General features: G+C 35.8%; 1 protein-coding gene across 2 annotated transcripts in view; it reads right to left on the bottom strand.

Annotated features, from left to right (window-relative positions):
* The window catches only part of TAX1BP1 (Tax1 binding protein 1), an 88,307-nt gene that overhangs the window by 7,233 nt on the left and 56,449 nt on the right, over positions 1-24,625 (bottom strand). For both annotated transcript variants that reach the window (XM_067746588.1, XM_067746589.1), the window contains exons 11-16: positions 24,160-24,283; positions 22,815-22,912; positions 19,303-19,428; positions 16,622-16,693; positions 6,322-6,505; positions 5,818-5,966 (exon numbers count right to left, since the gene is read on the bottom strand). In XM_067746588.1, coding sequence (XP_067602689.1) covers positions 5,818-5,966; positions 6,322-6,505; positions 16,622-16,693; positions 19,303-19,428; positions 22,815-22,912; positions 24,160-24,283 — 753 coding nt within the window. The remainder of the gene's footprint in view (positions 1-5,817; positions 5,967-6,321; positions 6,506-16,621; positions 16,694-19,302; positions 19,429-22,814; positions 22,913-24,159; positions 24,284-24,625) is intronic.

Genomic DNA, 24,625 nt, shown 5'->3' with positions numbered 1-24,625 from the left:
GTAAGGTGTGACAAAGCGAGAGAGAGGCATGGACATATATATACACTACCAAACGTAAGGTAGATAGCTAGTGGGAAGCAGCCGCATAGCACAGGGAGATCAGCTCGGTGCTTTGTGACCGCCTGGAGGGGTGGGATAGGGAGGGTGGGAGGGAGGGAGACGCAAGAGGGAAGAGACATGGGAACATATGTATATATATAACTGATTCATTTTGTTGTAAAGCAGAAACTAACACACCATTGTAAAGCAATTATACTCCAATAAAGATGTTAAAAAATTTTTTAAAAAAAGAGTGAAATATGCCATTTGCAGCTACATGGACCTAGAGATTATCACACTAAGCGAAGTAAGTCAGAAAGAGAAAGCCAAATACCATATGATATCACTTATATGTGGAATCTAAAATAATGACACAAATGAACTTATCTACGAAACAGAAACAGACTCACAGAGAGAAGACTTGTGGTTGCCAAGGGGAGCCGGTGGAGGGGGGTGGTTGGATTGGGAGTTTGGGATTAGCAGATGCAAACTATTACATATAGAATGGATAAACAACAAAGACCTATTGTACAGCACAGGGAACTATATTCGATGTCCTGTAATAAACCATAATGGAAAAGAATACCAAAAAAAGTTACTTTTCTCCATATTCAAAACTTAAAACAAACCAAAGACCTAAATTAGAAGCTAGAGCTACCTTAGATAAAGCAATGGTTTCTGAGATACGACAACAAAAGTACAAGCAAAAAACGGATAGGTAAATTTGACTTCATCAAAATTTAAAACTTTTGTGCTGCAAAGGATACCACCAAAAGAATATAAAGACAATCCACAGATGGGAAAATATTTGCAAATCATTTATCTGGCAAGGGACAAATAATCCTATATAAAAATGGCCAAAGGACTTGAATAGACATTTTCCCAAAGAACATATACAAATGGTCAACCAGCACATTAAAGATGCTCAATATCATTAGCCATCAGGGAAATGCAAATCAAAATCATGATGATATGCCACTTCTCATCTACTAGGATGGGCTATCATCAAAACAACAGACAACAAGTGTGGGAAAAGATGTAGATAAACTGGAACTCTTACACGTACACACTGCCAATGGAAAAGGAATCATGCAATTCTTCAAAAGGTTAAACATAGAGTTACCCTATGACCCAGCAATTCAACTCCTAGGTATATAACCAAACTGAAAAAGGTATTCAAAACAAAAACTTGTACATAAGTTCACAGCAGCACTATTCACAAGAGCCAACTGTTAATCAACAGAGAAATGGATAAGCAGAATGTGGTATATCCATACAGCACACTGTTCAGCATTTAATAAAAAGGAATGCAGTACATTCTTCAAGCTAAATATGCATGTATGCTAAAACATGGATGGATCTTGAAAACATTATGCTAAGTGAAAGAAGCCAGTCACAAAAGACCTCACGTTATAAGATCTGACTTACATAAATGTCCAGAATAAGCAACTCTACAGAGACAAAGTAACTGCTAAACGGTACAGAGCTTCTTTTTGTGGTGAGGAAAATGTCCTAAAATTGAATGTGGTGATAGCTGCACAATTCTCTGAATATACTAAAAACCACTGAATTGTATACTTTAAATGGTAATTGTATGGTATGTGAATTATATCTCAATAAAGCTGTTACCAAAAATTACCTTTCTAAGATGATCTGAACATTAGTAGGCAGAAAATAAAAATAATTAAAAGCATTTCTTTAGCTAAAATCGTTAGTCACAAATATTTAAATAGACTCTACTGTATATGAAAGGCATTGTACTATATGGTATAGAGAAGGTAAAATTCAGCATTAAGAGATGCCAACCAGGGACTTCCCTGGTGGTCCAGTGGGTAAGACTCCACACTCCCAATGCAGGGGGCCTGGGTTCGATCTCTGGTCAGGGAGCTAGTTCCCACATGCATGCTGCAACTAAGAGTCCACATGTCGCAACGAAGATCCCGCATGCCGCGACTAAGACCGGGCGTGCCTAAATAAATAAATATTTAAAAAAAAAAAAACAAAAAGAGATGCCAACCAGAGATACACAATCAGCTAGAACAAAGTGTGTATTAAAAAAAAACAAACAGAACATATAGAATTCATGTAATCTTTTTTTTTAAATTTATTTTATTTTTGGCTGCGTTGGGTCTTTGTTGCTGCACACAGGCTAGTTGCGGTGAGCGGGGGCTACTCCTCATTGCAGTGCACGGGCTTCTCATTGCGGTGGCTTCTCTTGTTGCGGAGCATGGGCTCTAGGCACACAGGCTTCAGTAGTTGTGGCTTGTGGGCTCTAGAGTGCAGGCTCAGTAGTTGTGGTACACAGGCTTAGTTGCTCTGTGGCATGTGGGCTCTTCCCGGACCGGGGCTTGAACCCATGTCCCCTGCATTGGCAGGCATATTCTAAACCACTGCGCCACCAGGGAAGCCCCTCATGTAATCCTTTTGATGATGTCTAATTTATCTATTTTTTCCTTTGCTGCTTGTGCTTTTGATGTCATATCTAAGAAACCATTGCCTAACATCACAAAGATCTATCTCTATGTTTTCTTTTCAATTTTATACTTTAGCTCTTATATTTAGGTTCAATTTGAGTTAATTTTTGTATATGGTATGAGGTAGAAGTCCAATTTCATTTTTTTGCATATGGATATCCAAATGTCCCAGCACCATTTGTTGAAATGATTATTCTTTCCCCTTTGAAATGTCTTGGGGGACTTCCCTGGTGGTGCAGTGGTTAAGAATCTGCCTGCCAATGCAGGGGACACGGGTTCGATCCCTGGTCCAGGAAGATCCCACATGCCGTGGAGCAACTATGCCCTTGCGCCACAACTACTGAGCCTGCGCTCTAGAGCCTGCACACCACAACTACTGAAGCCCATGTGCCTAGAGTCCATGCTCTACACCTAGAGAAGCCACCGCAATGAGAAGCCCACGCACTGCAACGAAGAGTAGCCCCCGCTCACCGCAACTAGAGAAAGCCCACACACAGCAATGAAGACCCAACACAGCCAAAAATAAATTAATTAATTTTAAATAAATGTCTTGGCAGTCTTGATAAAAGTGAATTGGCTGTAATTATATACTACTTTTGTAAACAGAAAACATACTGGTTATATTCAAAGTAAAATTTTAAAAATAAGACAACATATGAAAAATGGCAAAATTTAAGAAAGGCAAAAATTCCATGTGTCATGACAATGGGAAACAGGCCTTGATTCTTTAAAGCAGTGATTCCCAACAATTGTGGAGTCATAGCCCCTTTGAAAACCACAGATCCTTCTGAGAATAAAAACTAAAAAACTCATGAGAAAAAAATGTAAATACAAAAATTGTCAGTCTTCAATTGGGGGGTTCATAGTGAAGGATTCATGTGGAAAGCCGCAAACTACACATTAACAGAATGTGTGAACCTCAGTCTTTCAGAGATAGAGGAGAAAGGCAAGAAGTAAAGCTAGTCAGGTGAAAGGGAAACACTATACAAAGGCATAAAAACAACTGGAAAGTGGGATATGTGTTAAAGGAAGAGAAAGTAATCCAACCTTGCCTGATGGGCCTTAGGAAGCTTAGACCAGTGCAACTCAAATTTTATTAAGCGCATGATCACCGAAAGACTTTGTTAAATGCAGTCTGATTCTCTGTAGGTCTGGAGTGGAGCCAGAGGTTCCTTATTTCTAACAAGCTCCCAGGAGATACCAATAGTGTTGGTCCAAAAATGATGTTTTTGTGTAGGAAGAGTTTAGACCATGGTTCCAAAAACTGTGCAGGAGGCTACTGAGATGCTAAAGGTGCCATTAACTGAGAAAGTTTGGGAACCTGTGGTTTAGCCACTTGGTAGGCTGATAGGTGGTAAAACCACAACTTCCATAGCCAAACTGATGAGGCTGTACGCTTACCAGCTGCATGACTTCAAGCAAGCCAGGTAGTCTGTCTCTGTTTCCTCCATTATAAAACATAGTAATAGTTTCTACCTCATAGGACAGCTATGAAGAGTTAATATATTTAAAGTGTTAAGCATTAGCTGTCCAATAAAACTACAGAAATGTCTATTGCCATCACTATCATCATAATTACAACTATGAGGTGAAGGGGAGTGAGACAGAAAGTTTTTGGTACAGAAGGGAGGAGATATGGTAGGTGTGACTGAAGGGGGCTGGAAGTGCAGCCGCTTCAACCCCAACTGAAAGGCACTGGGTCCCAGGCTGTTAAATACTTCCAGGGCAAAGAGCCAGAGAAAAGGAACAGGTCAACTCAGAGCTGCTTTTTATATTCTAACTAAAACTACTTAACTAAAACACTTCATTTGCAAGTGATTTTTGTTGTTGTAATGACAAGAATTTTTAAAAAAAATAAGGTCTGAATGTGCAAAAAAATTAGTTTCTAATGTGAAAAACCCTCTGATAGCAAAATACAATTACCCAAGGTGTGCCTATTAAGACCCCTTCCATCTCATTACCAAATCTAAGCATGTCAGCAAATGAGCACAAGACTCTAACACTGCTTCTCATGGGTTTGCAGGAGGGCAAAGCACACAGATCAGAAAGAACACTCTACTAATTAAACTGAAGCAGATGACTACAGAAGAGAAGAGCTTGTCACATGTAACATCTGTGCCAAGAATGATCAGATTAAATATGCAAAATGTGAAGTAAAGGTGTGATAAAGCAGTAAGATGATACTCTAGACTTCATATAGGCTACCAAAGTTCTGACAGTTTTCCTAATTATTCCCAGTAATGGATATAGGAGGTCAAAAGGCAGAAGAGAGAAATACATTTTTCTCCATTATGGGTGTTGAGCACTAGGGCTAAAATCATGCCTGTCTGAACACTGATCAGTTTCTGCAAAGGTTAATAGCAATTAAATGCAGCAAACTAGATTAAATGAGAAACAGGTCATGATACCGCTGTACTTGCAAAGAGCATGATAAAGCATTTCTTTTAAACACACCTTAATGACCAGAAAATCCAAAAAGCTGCTATGAGGAAAAGGATCTATTAAATGGTGAAGAAATCTCTTAAATGAAATAAAAAGAGTGCCATGCCATGTAAACTGATTCAATTATCATCAGTACTGTACTGCTGAGAGATTAAATACTAATGATGTCTACAAGAGTATTTCTCTGAAAAAGAAAACTATGATACACACACTTCTTCCTTTTTCTTGCTAAAGATAACGAAGAGTCCACTTTATAACTTAAAGTGGGATATAAATGCAAAACTGAAAAGATGCACACCAAAGCATAACACTGTCATTAACGCTTTGCTTCTTGCAACCTGGTACATCTACAATCAAAAGAATATAGTAAATTACTCTGTGATAATTAAGATTAAACTATCTGTGACTACAGTTAATACTGTATTGTATATTTGAAAGTTGCTAAGAGAGTAGATCTTAAAAGTTCTCATCACAAGAAAAAAATTATAGCTGTATGATGATGGATGTTAACTAGACTTGTTATGATCATTTTGCAATATACACAAATACCGAATCGCTATGTTGCACACCTGAAACATGTTATATGTCAATTATAGCTCAACTTTTAAAAAATTTTTTAAATTAAACTATCTTATAACTACAATATTCTAAGGTCATTCTCTCAATAAATCCTAAAGTATAAGTCTGAAGCATATTAATGGTTGATTTTTCAAATTTAAATACAAGCAGATTTTTCAAAAAATCAAGTAAGCAATCATGTGCACACACGAGCATACACATTCTCTCTTTCTACACACACATAACTCTCTACACAGGACAAAAAATAAAAGGGACAGGCTCAGAAAATAGAAATTCAATTTACTTTACTATCCTCAGGGTCTTCTAAACCATCAGGTCGACTTAGATTTCGGGCAGGCTGGCTGCAGACAACATTATCTTCCAGTCCCCAAGAGGGTACTCTCACAGGTGGCCTTTGGATTTCATCTGGGTAAAAAGCACCATCTGCTCCATCTGAAATAAAAATTTTGGAAGGGTAGGGTAAAAACCTGGTACTAAAATTAGAATCTCCGTGTATAGCTATGATGAACAGAATATAAAGAACCACTTTAGTGTATCCAAAAAATGTCTTTTTTTTAACCCAAATGATCTTTAAAAATAAGAACTATGTGCAATAAGCAAATAGACTCCTCATTCATGGTGTACTGCTTCTAGATGAAGCCAGTTAGTGTTAAACATTAAAACTACTTATTATAAAGCAAGATTTCTATTAGAATTGATCATAACCAACAGTTCTCTAATCCCAGGAAGATACAAACAAAAAAAACCTCCACATTCAGCTAACCCCAACCAAAAATATTTTAATAACCTCTTGTTTCCTGTGTTGCATAAGGATTACCAAACTGCAGAACTGGTTGTGTATCTGGCACTGCAGGAACATGACCATTTTGCTCTGAGCTTGTGTTGAAACACTGTGAGATCTGCTGAGGACTCTGGGAATTCTGATCCTCCAATTTCCTTTCTGCTTGATTTTCTATACTCCTTTTAAGTTCCTAAAATTAACAAAAACAAAGGTGAATAAGCAACCAAATATTTTTTAACAAGAAGAGCATTAAGTATTTAGCCAAAATATAACAATAAAATGATTTCCCTATTATATTTAAAGTACACAGTTGGAAAGGCTGGTTCTCAACTTCTCATAAATGTCCCTTCCACATCTAACAAAATCAGAAAGCAGGATAAAGCCCAATATATTTTCAAATTTATTTGTGCCAATAAAGTACCTTTTTTATTGCTAATTGAGAGGAAATTGCGAATCTCTTACAACTTAGCTATTAGTAAAAATCACAAGACAAAAGACAACTCAGACTGCTTCCCTGGTAAACTCTATCGAACATTTTAAAAAATACTAATCTTGTATAAATTCTTTCAAAAACTAGAGGAAAAAAAAGTCTCAGCTTACTTTACAAGGCCAGTATTATCCTGATACCCAAACCAGTGACATCACAGGAAAACGGCAGACCTCAACTGCAGACCCTCACGAATACTGATGTAAAAATCCTTAACTTAATTAAGAAATCAAATTCAATATTAGAAAATAATACATTGGGACTTCCGTGGTGGCGCAGTGGTTAAGAATCTGCCTGCCAATAGAGGGGACATGAGTTCGATCCCTGGTCTGGGAAGATCCCACATGACGCGAAGCAACTAAGCCTGTGCGCCACAGCTACTGAGCCTGCGCTCTAGAGCCCGTGTGTCACAACTAAAGACCATGCCTAGAGCCCGTGCTCCGCAACAAGAGAAACCACAATGAGAAGCCCTCGCACCGCAAGAAAGAGCAGCCCCTGCTCGCTGCAACTAGAGAAAGCCCACACGCAGCAACAAAGACCCAACACAGCCAAAATTAATTTAAAAAAATCATGACCAAGTGGGTTTTATCACAAGAATGCAAATTTAGTTTAACATCCAAAAATCAATGTAATTCATCACACGTTCATAGACTAAAGGAAAAAAGCATACAATCATTTCAATAACTTCAAGAAGAAACATTTTATAAAATTCAACAGGCATCCATGATTTAAAAAAAAAAGACATCTATAAAAACCTACAGTGAATCTTTTTTTTTTTTTTTTTTTTGTAGTACGTGGGCCTCTCAGTGTTGTGGCCTCTCCCGTTGCGGAGCACAGGCTCCGGACGCGCAGGCTCAGTGGCCATGGCTCACGGGCCCAGCTGCTCCGCGGCATGTGGGATCTTCCCGGACCGGGGCACGAACCCGCGTCCCCTGCATTAGCAGGCGGACTCTCAACCACTGCGCCACTAGGGAAGCCCTACAGTGAATCTTAATGGGGAAAAATTAAATGGTTCTACCTAAGATCAAATATTAAGGCAAAAATGTCTGTTCTAACCACTTCTATTCAACATTATACTGGAGTTTCTTTTTTTTTTTTTTAATTTTTTTTTTTGCGGTACGCGGGCCTCCCACCGCTGTGGCCTCTACCGCTGCGGAGCACAGGCTCCGGACACGCAGGCTCAGCGGCCATGGCTCACGGGCCCAGCCGCTCCGCGGCATGTGGGATCCTCCCGGACCGGGGCACGAACCCGTGTCCCCTGCATCGGCAGGCGGACCCTCAACCACTGCGCCACCAGGGAAGCCCTTAATATTTATTTATTTGGCTGCACCGGGTCTTAGTTGCAGCACTCGGGATCTTCGTTGCGGCGTGCAGGATCTTTTAGTTGCTGCATGCGGGATTTAGTTTCCTGACCAGGGATCAAAGCCAGGCCCCGTGCACGGGGGAGCGCAGAGTCTGGAACATCAGGGAAGTCCCTATACTGGAGGTTCTAAACAGTGTTAAGATTAAGGCAAGATTAAGACTAAGGCAGACAGACTGGAAAGGAAGAAGTAAAACCATCTTTACTCACAGATGATATCATCATAGAAGTGGAAAATCCTAAGGAATACACTAGAACTAGGAGAATGAGTTAATTTAGCAAGGCTGCAGTATATAAGGTCAATATATAAAACCAACTGTACTACCATATATCAGCAAATGAAATTTTTTAAAATTCTATTTATAGTAACATTCATAGATAAAAATTAAATACTGAGGAATAAATTTAGCAAAAGATGTGCAAGGTCTATAAACTAAAAGCCACAAACATTACTGAGAGAAATTAAAGAGAGCCTCAGCAAATAGAGAAATATACCACATTCATGGACTGGAAAACTTATTTTTATGCTATTAATTCCCCCCAAATTGATCTACAGATTCAATGCGATCCCAATCGAAATTCCAGCAGGCTTTTGTATAAACTGACAAACTGATTATAAAATGTACATGTAAACACAAAGGTCCTTGAACAGCCCGTTTTTAAAAAGCAGAACAAACTTCAAGACTTACACAATCTGATTTCCAGACTTATTATAAAGCTATAGTAATCAACTGAGTACAGTCTTAGCCTAAGGATAAACAGACCGGGGGTAGGCAAACTTTCCATAAAGGGCCTGATGGTAGATATTTTCAGCTTTGTAGGACACATAGTCTCTGTCACAACTACTCAAATCTCCCTCTGCTATTGCAGTCATAGACAACACCTAAAAATGAATGGGCATGGCAATATGCTTTAATAAAACCTTATTTACAAAAACAGGCCACAAGTCAAATTTGGATGTAGGCCTTAGTATGCTGACCCCTAATATAAATCAATAAAACAGAAAAGAGATCCCAAAAATATACCCATACTCTTGTCAATTAATTTTCAACAAAGATGCAGAAGTAATACAATGGAGGAAAAACATGTTCTTTTAAATATATGATGCAAAAAAACTGGATATCTGCATACAAATAAAAAAATTTTAACTACATATCATTCGTTACACAAAAATTAATTTTAAGTAGATCATAAATCTAAACCTAAGAGCTGAAACTATAAAATATACTGGATTAAAAAATAGGAGAAAATCTCTGTAACCCTGGGTTAGGCAAAAATTTCAGATAGGACACATACAGCATGAACCATTAAGAAAAATATTGCTAAACTGTACTACTTCAGAATTAGAAGCTTTTGCTCTTCAAAAGATAGTATTTTTAAAAATGAAAAGGCAAACCACAAATTGGGAGAAAATATTTCCAAAATATATAACATAGAAATTGTATGTGGAATATATTTTTTAAAACTCTTAAATCCAAAAAAGATAACCCAATAAAGAATCAGGTGAAAGATCTGAACAGACACTTCACAAAAGAATATATATGAATGGCCTGTAGGCACACGAAAAGATGTCGAGCATCACCAGTCAGTCATCGGGGACTATCTGGAAAAAATGAAAACACTAATCTTAAAAGATACATACACCCTAATGTTCATAGCAGCACTATTTAAAATAGCAAAGGTATTCATGGAAGTAATCCAAGTGCCCATTAACAGACAACTGGATTAAGAAGATGGGTGTGTGTGTGTGTGTGTGTGTGTGTGTGTGTGCGCGCGCGCGCCCACGTGTGCACTTGATTCAATAAGTCAAAGACAAATACTATATGTATGGTATCACTAATATGTGGAATCTAAAAAATAATATAGACTCACAATACAGACTCACAAATATAGAAAACAAACGTGGTTACCAAAGGAGAGAGGGGAGGTGGGAGGGACAAATTAGGGGTATGAGATTACAGATAAAAACTACTATATACAAAATAGATAAGCAACAAGGATTTACTGTGTAGCATAGGGAATTATACCCATTATCTTGTAATAACCTATAATGGAATATAATCTGCAAAAAAACTGAATCACTATGCGTACACCTGAAACTAACACAATATTATAAATCAACTATACTTCAATTAAAAAAATTTTTTAAGTTTAACATTAAAAAATAATAATTAAAAAAACACTAGTCGTCGGAGAAATTAAAACTAAAACCACAATGAGGTAACCTGACACACTCACTAGAACGACTAGAATTAAAAACTGACAATACCAAGGGCTAGTGACTGGAATGCTCACACACTGCTGGTGGGAATGCAAAGTGTACAGCCTTTTTGGAAAACAATCTGGGTGTTTCTTAAAAACATACACTTATATACCATATAAGCCAGCAATTCCCTTCCTAGGTATCTACTCAAGAAAAATGAAAACACATGTCCACAAAAAAAAAATTGTAAGAGAATGTTCAGAGCAGCATTACTCGTAACAGCAAAACATGAGAAATAATTTGAATGCCCATCAGCTGGTAAAAGGATTAACATCTATCAATTAGTGAATAAATTCTGTATGACCACATTTATGTGAAATGCTAGAAAAAGTAAAACTACAGAGTAACAGAAAGCAGAACAGTGGTTGTCTGGGACTAGGGGTAGCTGGAGGAATAGACTACATATGAGCATGAGGGAACTATGTGCAGAAATAAAACATTCTATAGTTTGAATGTAATGGTAGAGAACTATATGTATTTGCCAAAATTCATCAAATTGCACTTAAAATGAGAGAATTTTATCATATTTAAATTGCACCAGGGACTTCCCTGGCAGTCCAGTGCTTAAGACTTCGCCTTCCAATGCCGGTGGGGTGCAGGTTCAATCCCTGGTCGGGGAGCTAAGATCCCACATGCCCCACAGCCAGAAAAACAAAACATAAAACAGAGCAATATTGTAACAAATTCGAAAAAGACTTTAAAAATGGTCCACATCCAAAAAAAAAAAAAAAACTTGAGAAATTAAAATTAAAGAATTCAACCAAAAATATTACCAAAGATACAAGGATGAAAATTTTCATCTGTAAAGTAAAATTCAGCTGGTTTTGCTGATTGTCATCCCTTGGGAGTAGAGATGACACTCTATGTTAACAAATTTTTACCTATAAAATGACCTTAAAATAGAGTAAGTGGCCTTCAAATAGAATAAGTCATTATCACTGAAAGCAAAACTGGTAAACGTGAAAAATGCAAGTCAATTTAGGTTTGAAAAGAGAAATGGGAATTAAAAGTTCTTCCGAAGTACGTGAAAAGAGTACAGAAGGCATATGAAATATAACATATTGCAGGATTGGGAAGTGAATGATTTACTTAGAACACAGGATGCATGTTAAGAGTAGAAGAAATGCAGCTAAAAACACAGGTTGAAGGGCAAATGTGCCAGATGTGTCATACAGTTTACTACAATGGGCCTAACAGTTCTTGAACAATAATAACACACTGAAATGGTCCTTAGCAACGTTAATCTAGCAAAACTATACTGGGCACAGTTGAAAGTAGAAACAAATAATCAGGGGGGCAGCATGACATGGTTGATTGGAGTCAGACCAGAATTTGCTCATCAGCTCCAGCACAAATAACCCTGAGGAACTTACCTTTCCCAGGCCTCAGAGTACTGAGAAATGAGGGGAGTGTTTAGAACACAGCAGGCCCTCAATGGATGTTCCCTCATCTCCTGTCAAGACTCAAAAACCCCTGACATACCACTATAATAATTCAGGATGTTTAAGTGGAAATGTGCAGAGAGAAAAAGGGAGAGAGTAAATTTTTAAAATATTTCAAAGATGATTCAAGAAAAGTGAAAAAAGGGCATGAAAGCAGCAAAAGAGTTAAGAGACGATAAAATACTTCTACAAAAGTGTAAGCAGGGCTTCCCTGGTGGCGCAGTGGTTGAGAGTCCGCCTGCCAAAGCAGGGGACGCAGGTTCGTGTCCCGGTCTGGGACGATCCCACATGACGCCGAGTGGCTGGGCCCGTGAGCCATGGCCGCTGAGCCTGCGCGTCTGGAGCCTGTGCTCCGCAACAGGAGAGGCCACAACAGTGAGAGGCCCGCGTACCACCAAAAAAAAAAAAAAAAGTGTAAGCAAATCAATTTAAAGGAGCATGGTTAAGTTCTTCTGTAAGCAAACAATAAACTACTTAAATGGAGTCAAGGATTTCATCAAAACATTTATGCATGCACTGATAGAGCCAAGGAACTTCATGGAGAATTCCAACCTAATAGAGTTTCCTCTAGGTTCATACTCCACTCCACTACCATCAAAGATGAAATAAATCCTCTGCAAATAGTATAAGGGTAAGAAAAGGAGGAATAAGCAGCTTTGATTCCTCATGGGGTAAACTGGAGGCAGGGTGAACAGAATACAGGAACATGGACAAAATAGTTATGATTAGGTTGTTTGGCAAATTAGAAGACTGAACTCTTGACTTAGAGAAGATTCTTAAATTTGTATTCACAATGCATGCCTCCCCACTCCAAAAGGATCCATGTTTAGAATTCAGGAAATCCATAAACTTAGATGAAAAAAAAAAAGTTTATATCTTTTCACTAACTTCTAACTGAAATTTAGCATTTTCTTCAATTATGAATGTAGGCAAAAAAACACAGCAACAGTTGCAGTACTTTTAATTTTGTCACCCACAAAACATCACAGATATACTCAAGACACCTTCCATTAATCATTTATAAGTATATACAAATATTACTCTTCTATTCTTAAAAAGGAAGCAGATCATCTGGAAATATGAAATGATGATTCAGAAAAATCGCTAGTCAGGTACCTGATGTTAAACAACATTTTGAAATAGTTTTACTTTAAAAAATTTTTTTATTTTAATTTTTTCTCTGGTAATCGTTAATAAAGTACTTCCCACCATCATTTTTATCATTATTTGCCATTGTGTTTGTGCTTTATTATTTTCTTTACTCGTCCCTTTTCATATTTCTAGTAAAGGGCTTATACAGAATATCTGAAATAGTATGAAAATGATAATTCTAAATAGTGGTTTTGGAATGACATGCAAAAATAAGATACTTTAAGGTATATTAAGTTTCTAAATAAATTTAAATTGGTAGGGTTTTTAATCCTAAATTACTTCATACTATTAAAAGTTATTTTTAAAATATATATTTTTATAATATTAGGGAGCTAGTTACTTAAAAAAACTATAGTGAGTTTTTTTTTTATAGTGAGTTTTTATCCACACATATGTTCAATATTTTTTGAGTATCTAATATGCAGCAGGCACTAGAGATTTAGGAATAACCAAAACACACAAAAATTCCTGCCCACGTGAAGTCTTTATCTAGAGCAGGGCAGATGGACAAGAAACAAAATAAGTAAAATACACATTCTGTTAGATGGTGATATATCCATTTTGTCATTTGCTCACTCAACTAATGCTTAATGATCACTTGGTTCATTCCAGGCACTGTCTGGATCTAGGTTTCAGTGCTTAACAAAAAGGACTTAATTCTAATTCTGCAGAGGATTGTGGTAGGAGTGAGGGTACTGAGAAACACTGGGGGAGAAGACAAACATGAAGCAAGTTGCTGAAATAGCAAACAGAAATTCTTATAAATAGAGCCGTTAGAAGTAATATAAAACTACAGTGTCAGTAGCAGGGAAATCAAGAGTAACTCAAGAAGACAGGAAGTAGAAAGCAAACTGGCCTACTTCTATTGTATTCCTGACAGGGCAGGGGATTAATTGACAATAAAACTGCTGATCCCACTACATTTCTTTTACCAAATATTTTTATAAGCAAATGCTATAAATTATGTTTGCCCCATTAACTTGTTTAGTCATTCAACAAATATTTAACTTCAAATATCAGGCACTGTACTAGAGCCTGCAAATACAGTGGTGAATAAAATAAACATAATCCCTCTTCTTCATGGACCTTACAATTAAGCAAAGGGAGTTGTTAAGAGAAATAAGCACAGAAATATTAACTACAAATTATGGTGCTATAAAATAAAAGTATAGCTCCCAGGTTTAATAAAGGTACCTAATTTAGACTGAGAGGTCAAAGAAGTCCTCTCTGAAAAAGAGAGATTTAATCTGAGACTTAAAGAATAAGTCAAGAGTAGTAGGAATAGTTAAATATTCAGAGGAAAATAATAGGAATTATGGGATATACTTGAAAAAATACCACTGGCGGAAGAGAGAAGGGAATTATGGTTGAACAGATAAAATAAGATGGCACCGGGACTTCCCTGGCGGTCCAGTGATTAAGACTTTGCCTTCCAATGCATGGGGTGTGGGTTCGATCCCTGGTCAGGGAGCTAAAATCCCACATGCCTCACGGCCAAAAAAAAAAAAAACCAAAAAACCAAAACAGAAGCAAGGGGGCTTCCCTGATGGCGTAGCGGTTGAGAATCTGCCTGCCAATGCAGGGGACACAGGCTCAAGCCCTGGTCTGGGAAGATCCCACATGCCGCGGAGCAAGTAGGCCCGTGAGCCACACCTACTGAGCCTGCGCATCTGGAGCCTATGCTCCACAACAAGAGAGGCCGCGACAGTGAGAAGCCCGCGCACCACGTTGAAGAGTGGCCCCCGCTCGCCACAACTAGAGAAAGCCCTCACACAGAAACTAAGACCGAACACAGCCCAAAATAAATAAATAACTTGGAATATAGTAGGTGCTCAATAATTATTTTTAAAAAAAAACACACAGAAGCAATACTGTAACAAATTCAATAAAAAAAAGACTTAAAGAAAATTAAAATAAGATGCCACAAAGTAACATCTGTTGATTGCTGGGTGAGAAGTACAACTGAGTTCGTTATATTATTCTCTTCTTACATATGTTTAAATTCTTCTGGGACTACCCTGGCGGTCCAGTGGTTAAGACTCCGTGCTTCCACTGCAGGGGGCACAGGTCTGATCTAAGATCCCACATGCCACATGGCGCGGCCAAAAAAATTCTTCTTTAAAAAAAAAAAGTTTACAAAAAATTGTAGGCAAGAATATTCCTAGCAAAGTACATGAACAAGGGCCCTGAAACAAGAAAGCAATTCATGAGTTGTAAGGCCCGAGTGACTACAACAGTTCTCAAAGTGTGGTCTCCAGACCAGTAGCGTCAGGAACTTGTCAAATGTGCAAATCTCAAGCCCCACCCCAGACCTACAAATCAGAAACTCTGGGACTGGAAGCCAGAAATCTGTGTTTTAACAAATACATTGTATAGCAACCATACTCCAATAAAAATTAATTTAAAAAAAAATGTGGTACCCTAACAAACTATATTAAATGAAATTATATGAACATAATGTGAAAAAGGTATTCAAGATAATCTAGTCTGTGGCATTCTATATATATGGTTGACCTTTCCCCACAAAGGCACAAGCTCTGCTAACTTTTGTTTAGCTTATAATAAGTTATGACTGTGAGAGGCCCACGTACAGCAAAAAAAAAAAAGTAACAGGCTCACTTCCCTTCTTTTCAAGAAAATATCTGCCAAATACCCTAGGCTGAATAACCAAATTTTGTCTATTAGCCATTCTTTAAAATAGAAATGATGTACCATGTAAAAAGAGGCTAGTTCAGCTTAGAACTCAATCACACAGTGCTTTACCTTTAAAGGTACTTTAATGCCACTTTACTTCATTAGGCAGAAGTGCTTTGGGAGTACTTCCTATTTCATCACACAGAATATTTAAAACACCCCCCAGGGTCAAGCTTCAATAAAATTAGTATTTTACTGTTTCATCATCTTAAGTGAAACTTTTTTTTTTTTTAAATTGTGAACGCATGGTTAGAATGAATACAGTAACTACTAGTGCAGTTTGGTGCCACTGCCTTGTTTCAATATTAATACACCAGCAGTTTTCCCACCACTGCTTTTATACCAACAGTGCAAATGTAACAGAATAGGGAAAAAAGCAAATACTGTAATATTACGAAAAGCGTTTTATCTTTGTAGACCTCTGAAAGGGGATGGGGATCCCCAAAGGATCAGAGACCATACTGTGAGAAATGTTGCACTACAGCATATTTTATATTATAAATGTATGCTCTGAATGTTAGGTTACGCTACAAATCATTAAACAACTTCTAAAATGTTTCCTATTACAAAAGAAAACCAGATAAATACATTAGTCATAATTTTAAATTTGTTTACTGTTCTCTTAAATTTGAACACTGTAAAATTGTTTGTTAAATACAAACTATGTAACAAAAATCAAACTAAGTTTCAACACTTGAGCATTTTTCTCCTAACAAAATAATTTTAAATATTATTTAACTAAAACCATTTTCCACCTAAAAGTCTTAACACCTGTTTGTCTTTTCTTTAGTCATTTAACTTTAAAAAAAAAATCACCCTTACATAACTGTAAAATGTGTGTCCCTTCATAAAGCTGTATTATCATTCAGTGTCATATGAAACTTTTTTTTAAGTACACTGTTTAATACCTTCTCCCTGGAGAGGTTTTCCAAATATGAAGTTAGACCATTTATCTTTTCGTCCTTCTCTGCCAACTGAAGCTGAAGAGAGAAAGAAATTATCATTATTTTTCATCATCTACTCTCTCCTTACCCTTCAAGAGTTAGTTTATACCATTCTATCAAAATAATTCCTATTACCATATCCATGTATTTTCCTTGTTCTTATTCTTTGACATCTCTGAATTACCTGTCATTATTGACTAACTTCCCTTACTCTTAAAGCTTCTCCCCCGGTTTATGTGAAACTGCACCAACACTGTCATCCTCTCATGCTCTTTTTTTAAAGTCTGCTTCTTCACCATTACAAATATAGGTATTCTCCAAAGTTTCTTCTTTGGCTTCTTCTCTCTACATTCTCTGTAAACTCCCTTTCTTCTATGCCTTCAACAATCATGCTCATATGAATAAACCACAAATATTAACTCATGTGCCACACTCTCTTTCCCAAGATCCGAATCTGCCTTTTTAATTGATGGGTAAACATGTTTTCACTGTTGTCCTTCTGCACTGTAAGGGTAAAATGTCCCAAACCTACTTTCATACTTTTGTTAACTGATATTATTAATCTCAGAGCCCACTGTGATTGAAGCTAGGAAACTATATTAAACACTCCTTCTCCTCTTCCTCTACTCTTCAACATTTTCAGTCTCCAAGTCTTTCATTTATTCAACAACTACCCATTATTTGCCTATTACAGCATAAGCATTATGGATACAAATAAAACTATTCTTCAATGGTTTTTCCCTAAGGCTTTCCTTGATAGATTCAATGGTAGGTGATTGGGGAAGGTATCCTTTATCAATTCATTCTAAGAATATTTGTACCTAATTTTCTTACCTTCAAAAACCCTTCCCACCTGTAAATCCTCTCAGTGCTACCAAATTATTTTCATAAAGACCCACTCTGGTTGGGTCCCTTTTCTCCTAGAAAATTCTTAACAGCAAATAGCACCCACATTCCAGTTTAAGTCCCCCCAAATCTGGCTTCAACCTATCTTTCACATCTATCTACTCCATCACAGATACTGAAGTCCTATTACTCAAGACTGTCACAGCTCCCAGATTATGCTCTCTACTTCTGACCTCCAAACCTGTAATGCTTTTCCATCTGTTTAGAAAGATGTTTCTTTCTTTTCCCAGCTCTGTTTATCCTCCCCTCCTGTTTGGTCTTTCACAGGTCTAGTTTCTCCATAATACCTAACTCCTAAATATTCCATTGGAAACAGCCCTAAAGTACTTGGACTTACAGCTTATGTAGAACTTCATCACATTTTGCCTTGTCTCGTGGTATTTGTGTCTAAGCAGCACAAAATAAGGGGAAAGGCACTAAACAAAAAGCCAAGCACCATCACCAGTTGTACAACCTTAAATATGTTGTTTAATCTCGATGTTAATTTTTATCATTAATGAAATAAAAGTATTATTTAGCTTCCCATGGGTTTGAAAGATGATTACCTAGGTTGTGAATGTGAAAGAGTTTTGAATATCATGATTACACTTCTAGCACTCCTTACTAGATTATAAACTCCTTAAGCATAGCATTGTGCCTTACTTATATGATCACCCACATTATAGCTAACAGTGCTTTATATTTAATAGGCTTCAATAAATATTTACTAAATTATTTTTCCTAATCAATCTGCAAAAATAAAGTTTCATATAAATTCAGTATTCATACTTTTTAATAATAACAGAAGTTCCCAGGCAATAAAAACAATATTCACAGTGATCCCAGGAACAACAAAAACCTCATGAAATAAGTTTCAAAATTTCATTCTGACAGCAGATGAAGATAAAAAAGGATCAAGCAGTTAAATTACCTTAGCCTGTACCAATCCAAACAAAGTAATTCTTGGTGTCTTTAAGAATGTTATATTTTAAAATTAGATTATAGGTACAATCAGCTATGACAGAGCAAATTTAAATCATTTAGAATTTCCAGGCCTTTAGTCACACACACAAAAAAATGCCAATTATACACACATGCACATACCTTAAAATACTTAAGATTACATTTTATTACTTAGAGGGAAAATGTCTCTCCACTTATTAATTAGCTAGACAGCCTACTAATTTTTTTCTCCAACATTTTTACAAATATCATTTAGCATTCAGGCTTGTTTGTTGCCTAATGTTAAATTGGCAAAAATAATCTTCATTAATTAAGACTGTATTGCTTACTCTGCAGTATCTCATTTAGGATCACAAGTAACACATTTTGGTGATAAATTTTAAAACCTTTACATAAATTTTTAAAATTACTGATCCTATCTTATTACACTCCCAAAAAAAACCACCAAGGCCCTAGAATAATTTTACAAACACATTCATAATTAAGTGAACAAGGAATATGAAATGATGACTTTCATCTTAAAAACTAAGCATGATTTAAAGATATAATTTCAACAGCCATCTGAATCTGCAAAATGAAAGCCACAATGGCAATGCATATGGGTATCTATTTTCTCAGTTCATAGTTAATGAACTGTATTCAACATAACTAAATACATAGTACATTTTTATCTATACACGAAAATACTATCCCAATTACCCATGTTGAAACTTTACATTAGATTGACCAAATTATAGATAGCACATTTTCAAAAGTATCAGGTACTATGCCTCAAGTTATACGAATAGTAAACTTACTTTGTAATTCTCCTCTACTTCAGCTAGTTCTAGTTTCACATTTTCAGCAATTTTCACTTGTTCTTTCCATTTCAGCTCCATTTTTGCAAGTTCATCAGCATATTTATTGCATTTTGTTTTCTCATCCTAAATGAAATAAGTATAATTACCAAAAGATTTTAAATCCATATACAGCTAATATCTATACAAACATACTTGTGCTGAATGCTTATTATAACACTGTTGTAAAGGTATAAAAACTGAAATAACCAAAATGTCTCTCAGTGGAAGACTGGACAAATCATTTTATATCCATACAGTGGAACAGAATATATTTATTGAAAAAGAACAAAGTGATCTAAAAATTAACAAGGAAAAATGGCAAAATACATTAATTGAAAATATCAAGTTGCAAAAACAGAATATATAGTATAATCCCATTTCTGCTTTACAAGCTGTTTAACACAATTTTATATGATGTCTATGTAGTATATGTAGAAAAAATAAACCAAATTTATTTTTTTGGCCACATCACACAGCTAGTGGGATCTTAGTTCCCTGACCAAGGAATGAACCCGGGCCCTCGGCAGTGAAAGCTCAAAGTCCTAACCACTGGACTGCCAAGGAATTCCATAAATAAAATATTAATAGCCCTTTTATCTGGGGATCAGGATCAAAATGGTACTTTTTACCACCTTTATTTTTCATTTCTGTAACACCGTAAGATTTCACAATAAGCACACATTACTTTTGCAAAGGACATAATAAAAATCACATATTTATAATGCTATTGTTTCCATATATTAATAATTAAAACTCTGGGATTTCCTGATAAAGACAATCTTTAGAAGGATTTCTTATACATTGCTCTTCTCTACAACCCAGAATGTTAAAAGAATGGAGTTTTAAAACATGACAAGGGACTTCCCCAGCGGTCCAGTGGTTAGGGCTCCACGCTTCCACTGCAGGGGGCACAGGTTTGATCCCTGGTCAGGGAACGAAGATCCCACAAGCCATGCAACAAGGCCAATAAAAAAATTTTTTTTAATTAAAAAAAAAAGAAAAGAAAAAATATATGCTTTATGCTTTGAGCAATTCAATGGAGAAAAGTCTTTTCAACAAATAATGCTGGATCAATTAAATATCCTTACTATACATACCACACCTCACACCATACACAAAAATAAACTTAAAATGGTTAACAGGCCTAAAAGAACCTAAGACTACAAAACTTCTAGAAAACAAGAGAAAATCATTACAAGTTGGAGTAGTAAATGTTTTCTTAGAACATACAAAGAACACATAAACAATAAATTGATAATCTGTACTTCAGCAAAACTAAAATTTTTTCTAAAAACACCATTAAGGAAATAAAAAGGCAAGCCACAGACTGGGAGAAAATATTTACCCCACATATCTGACAAAGGACTTGTATCTGGAATAAAGAACACTTACAACTCAATAATAAGATGAACCCAATTTTTTAAATGGCAGAAGATGAACTCACAATAAAAAGGAATAAACTATATGAAGTGAGTCAGAAAGAGAAAAACAAATACCGTACGCTAACACATATATATGGAATCTAAAAAAAAAAATGGTCATGAAGAACCTAGGGGCAAGACGGGAATAAAGACACAGACCTACTAGAGAATGGACTTGAGGACACGAGGAGGGGGAAGGGTAAGCTGGGACAAAGTGAGAGAGTGGCATGGACATATATACACTACCAAATGTAAAACAGATAGCTAGTGGGAAGCAGCCGCGTAGCACAGGGAGATCAGCTCATAGCACAGGGAGATCAGCTCGGTGCTTTGTGACCACCTAGAGGTGTGGGATAGGGAGGGTAGGAGGGAGAGAGATGCAAGAGGGAAGAGATATGGGAACATATGTATATGTATAACTGATTCACTTTGTTATAAAGCAGAAACTAACACGCCATTGTAAAGCAATTATACTCCAATTAAGATGTTAAAATTTTTTTAAATAAATAAAATGTATTAAAAAACAAACAAACAAACAAAGGAATAAACTACCAATAACAAGCAACAACATAAACAAATCTCAAAACAACTGTGCTAAAAGGGGACAGGAAAAGAAGAACATACCATATGATTCCATTTATAGAAACGGGACAAAAGATAGGCTAATCTATAGTGGCAGAAAGCAAGCCAATGGTTTCCCAGGAGTGGTGAGAGAGGGAGGGATGAGTTGTAAATGAGTACAAAAAAGCTAATGGAGTAATGGAAATGTTCATTAGCTTGACACTGTGATAGTTCCACAAGTATATACATATATATATATATATATATAGCAAAACTGAACAAACTGCAGACCTTAAATATATGCAGTTTACTGAATTTCAACTGTACTACAACACAGTTGTAAAAAAAAAAAAAATTACCTTGAGGAAGTTTCTAGCTTGAAAGAATACTCTATCTTCCTTTCAATAATACTATATAATGAGATTTTAAAAAATATTCATCCAAAATTGTTTCATACTTACTAAAAAATAGGTTAGTCCCTTATAAGCAACTACTTTGACCTCAGGGTAAAACTGTTCTAATCAACCCTCTACAGAGGGATCTTCTGAAGCAACAAAAATGTTCAGTTCAAAGTCTGATTAAAGGATTACATTAAACTAATATTATCAAGACAGTAACATAAAATATTTTAAGTTAATTACTATAATAATATATGAATTTCCTTATGTGGCTCTAAAAATTATCCCTCTCCTCTCCACATGAACAGAGAAACAAACACACAAAAAAATATTTAATTGAACGAATGAAAAACATACACAAAACATCTTTTCCTCTCTTCCCCAAATCAGGTACAAATAAGAAGTATTTTCCCTTTGTCCTTTAAATACTCCAGGAGTGAATACTACTAGGAAGTTGCAAAACTTAAATGTTTGAATAATAGTTTAATATAATCAAAATAATACCATAAAGGCAACCACTCATTTGGGTACCATTCCTTTTTTTCCACTTTACAAATCTAGTCACTTTAGGATGTGGTGAAAGTCTTTGCTATTATTACAGTAAGTGTAAAAAACAATACTTCCCTTTTATGCAGTTCAAACATTTTTCATGTATCCTTATCAGAAGAAGAAGACAGACAATATCCAACAGCAACCTCAATTAATCACTTGTCCATTATCAAGAGAAGGACATCAGGGTAACAGAAAACAACAGTTTTAGGATCGTGTTTTTTTTTTTTTTTTTGGCCCATGCTGTGCAGCTTGTGGGATCTTAGTTCCCCAACCAGGGATCAAACCCAGGCCCACGGCAGTGAAAGTGCCAAATCCTAACCAGTGGACCACCAAGGAATTCCCAAGGATCATGATTTTACACACATGCCTACAAGAACAGGTACACAGAACAACCTCCACTTATCATCTCAAAAGTGAAACTAAATATCAGCGTATGGGTATAAAAAAGAAACCCTGGGATACCCATCAATCAAAACAATAAAGATAAGCTAAGCCATTACATTTGATAAATCTTTATCTTACAAGAGAGCTAGCTTACCTGCAAGAGTTGTTTACATTTATTATACTTTTCTGCAGCAATTTCTTTGGTCATTTCAGAGACTTGTCCCTTAGTTAGATTGTCAAAATCTATCTCAGCTATAACAAGGAAGAAAATTAAAAGATTATTAAAAATTATTTTGATCCTTGTATTATCTTCTTGGTCAGAATAACTTGAGGGTCAGTATACTGTGAAATATAATAAATGGAATACTAAAGGAGAGAAACATCTATTTTAAACCATCTATTAATACTCTAAATAGAGGACAATATAAACATTAGATGAGAATTTTTTTTAATTTTAATTTTTTCATTCAATAATTTGAAAAATCATTATTTTTTTAACTAGCTAAAAATAGTTCTAAAATGGCACAGAAATTGTTCTCTATATACTTAATAGATATATAGGAAAGCCATACTCTTTTGAGAATACATATTAAATCATTTTTCTAGTCCTTCGCTACTATTCAATAAGTCTTTAAGTCAATATAACACCTTTCTTGGTACTACACAGGATATATAGAAATAGAAGGCAGGATCCTGTTCTACAGCAGTTGAATCTAAATATTTAATAGTATAGGAAACTTATAATACATTTAAAAAGTCTAAAACACCAATTGCCCCAAACACTACACAATTAAATATACTTTACATGCTCTAGTATTTATTTTTGTTATTGTCAAATCTTTAACATAAGGTGAAAAAAGACATTAGGACAACTGAAAACCTAGAGTTAATTTAAATTTTCATGTTGTTCATGTATTCACTATGTCTCTCTAATCTGTTCTGTAAGTTAATAAACTAATAAAATATTTAACTTATCTACCAACAGGTACACTAATGAGGAAAGTACCCTAATGATCCAAAGCAGCCAAAACAAAACAAAACAAAAACAAAAAAAAGGCAAGAAAGAGAGAAACATGAATAGAATTAAAGGGATTTTTAAGTTTTCCCCCACAGAATGGTACAATTAAAGTGCCATAAATGGTTCAGAATTCCAGTGTTAGAATATTAATTAAAAATTCAATTCTTGGCTCTCTTCCTATAGATCAAATACTATAAGCATTTGCACTTACAAACACTAGCTCATTTGATTAACCATGTTCACGAAGATAAATACTAGTTCACACTCACATTTTGTATATTCACCACATGCATGACTTACTTTTAGACCTTTACTTTCCCTTTGCTTTTAGACCTTTACTTTCCCTTTGCCTCAATCCCTCACTTAGAAGGATTTTTTTAAAAGCTCCCTAAAATTCTGACACATGGAACAGGCAGTATAAATGAGTATAAATACTTTTCAAGGCAGGACACTTTATACAAAAAGTCTAAAAGATTTTTACCTGTAGAAGGTGGTGGCTTTACATCAAGCGTAGAGGCAGTAGTAGCTGGGTCTGTGTTTATTGAGGCATCATTCACTTTCTGCTGACTCCCAATTTTCTTTGTGAAGACACTACTGTTATTAGCCTATTCAAAATGTTAACAATCAATGGTTAAATGAGTTACACTTCCCTCCTTCAGCAACCATGCATCATATAAATAAATCCTGAAAGTCCACAAAGCTGCTGCTGTCTTAAAGCCCAACAAACACTAAAGTTACACACATCATTTTACTAACTGACCTAAATGTTACAAAACAGAACATTTCTCCAACAAATAAAAATTCCAGATTTTAAAAAAATTATCACTACAATATTAGGCCAGTAATGTGAAATGAAGCAGAGAGGAATTATATTCAAAGGGTATAACATTGTAAATTTGATTTGTAAACAAAAATATTGATAAAGGAATTATTTTACTCTGATGAAT

Source organism: Pseudorca crassidens, chromosome 8 (genome assembly GCF_039906515.1).
Source record: "Pseudorca crassidens isolate mPseCra1 chromosome 8, mPseCra1.hap1, whole genome shotgun sequence".
Classification (NCBI taxonomy): domain Eukaryota; kingdom Metazoa; phylum Chordata; class Mammalia; order Artiodactyla; family Delphinidae; genus Pseudorca; species Pseudorca crassidens.
This window is presented reverse-complemented; position numbering and strand designations above follow the sequence as displayed.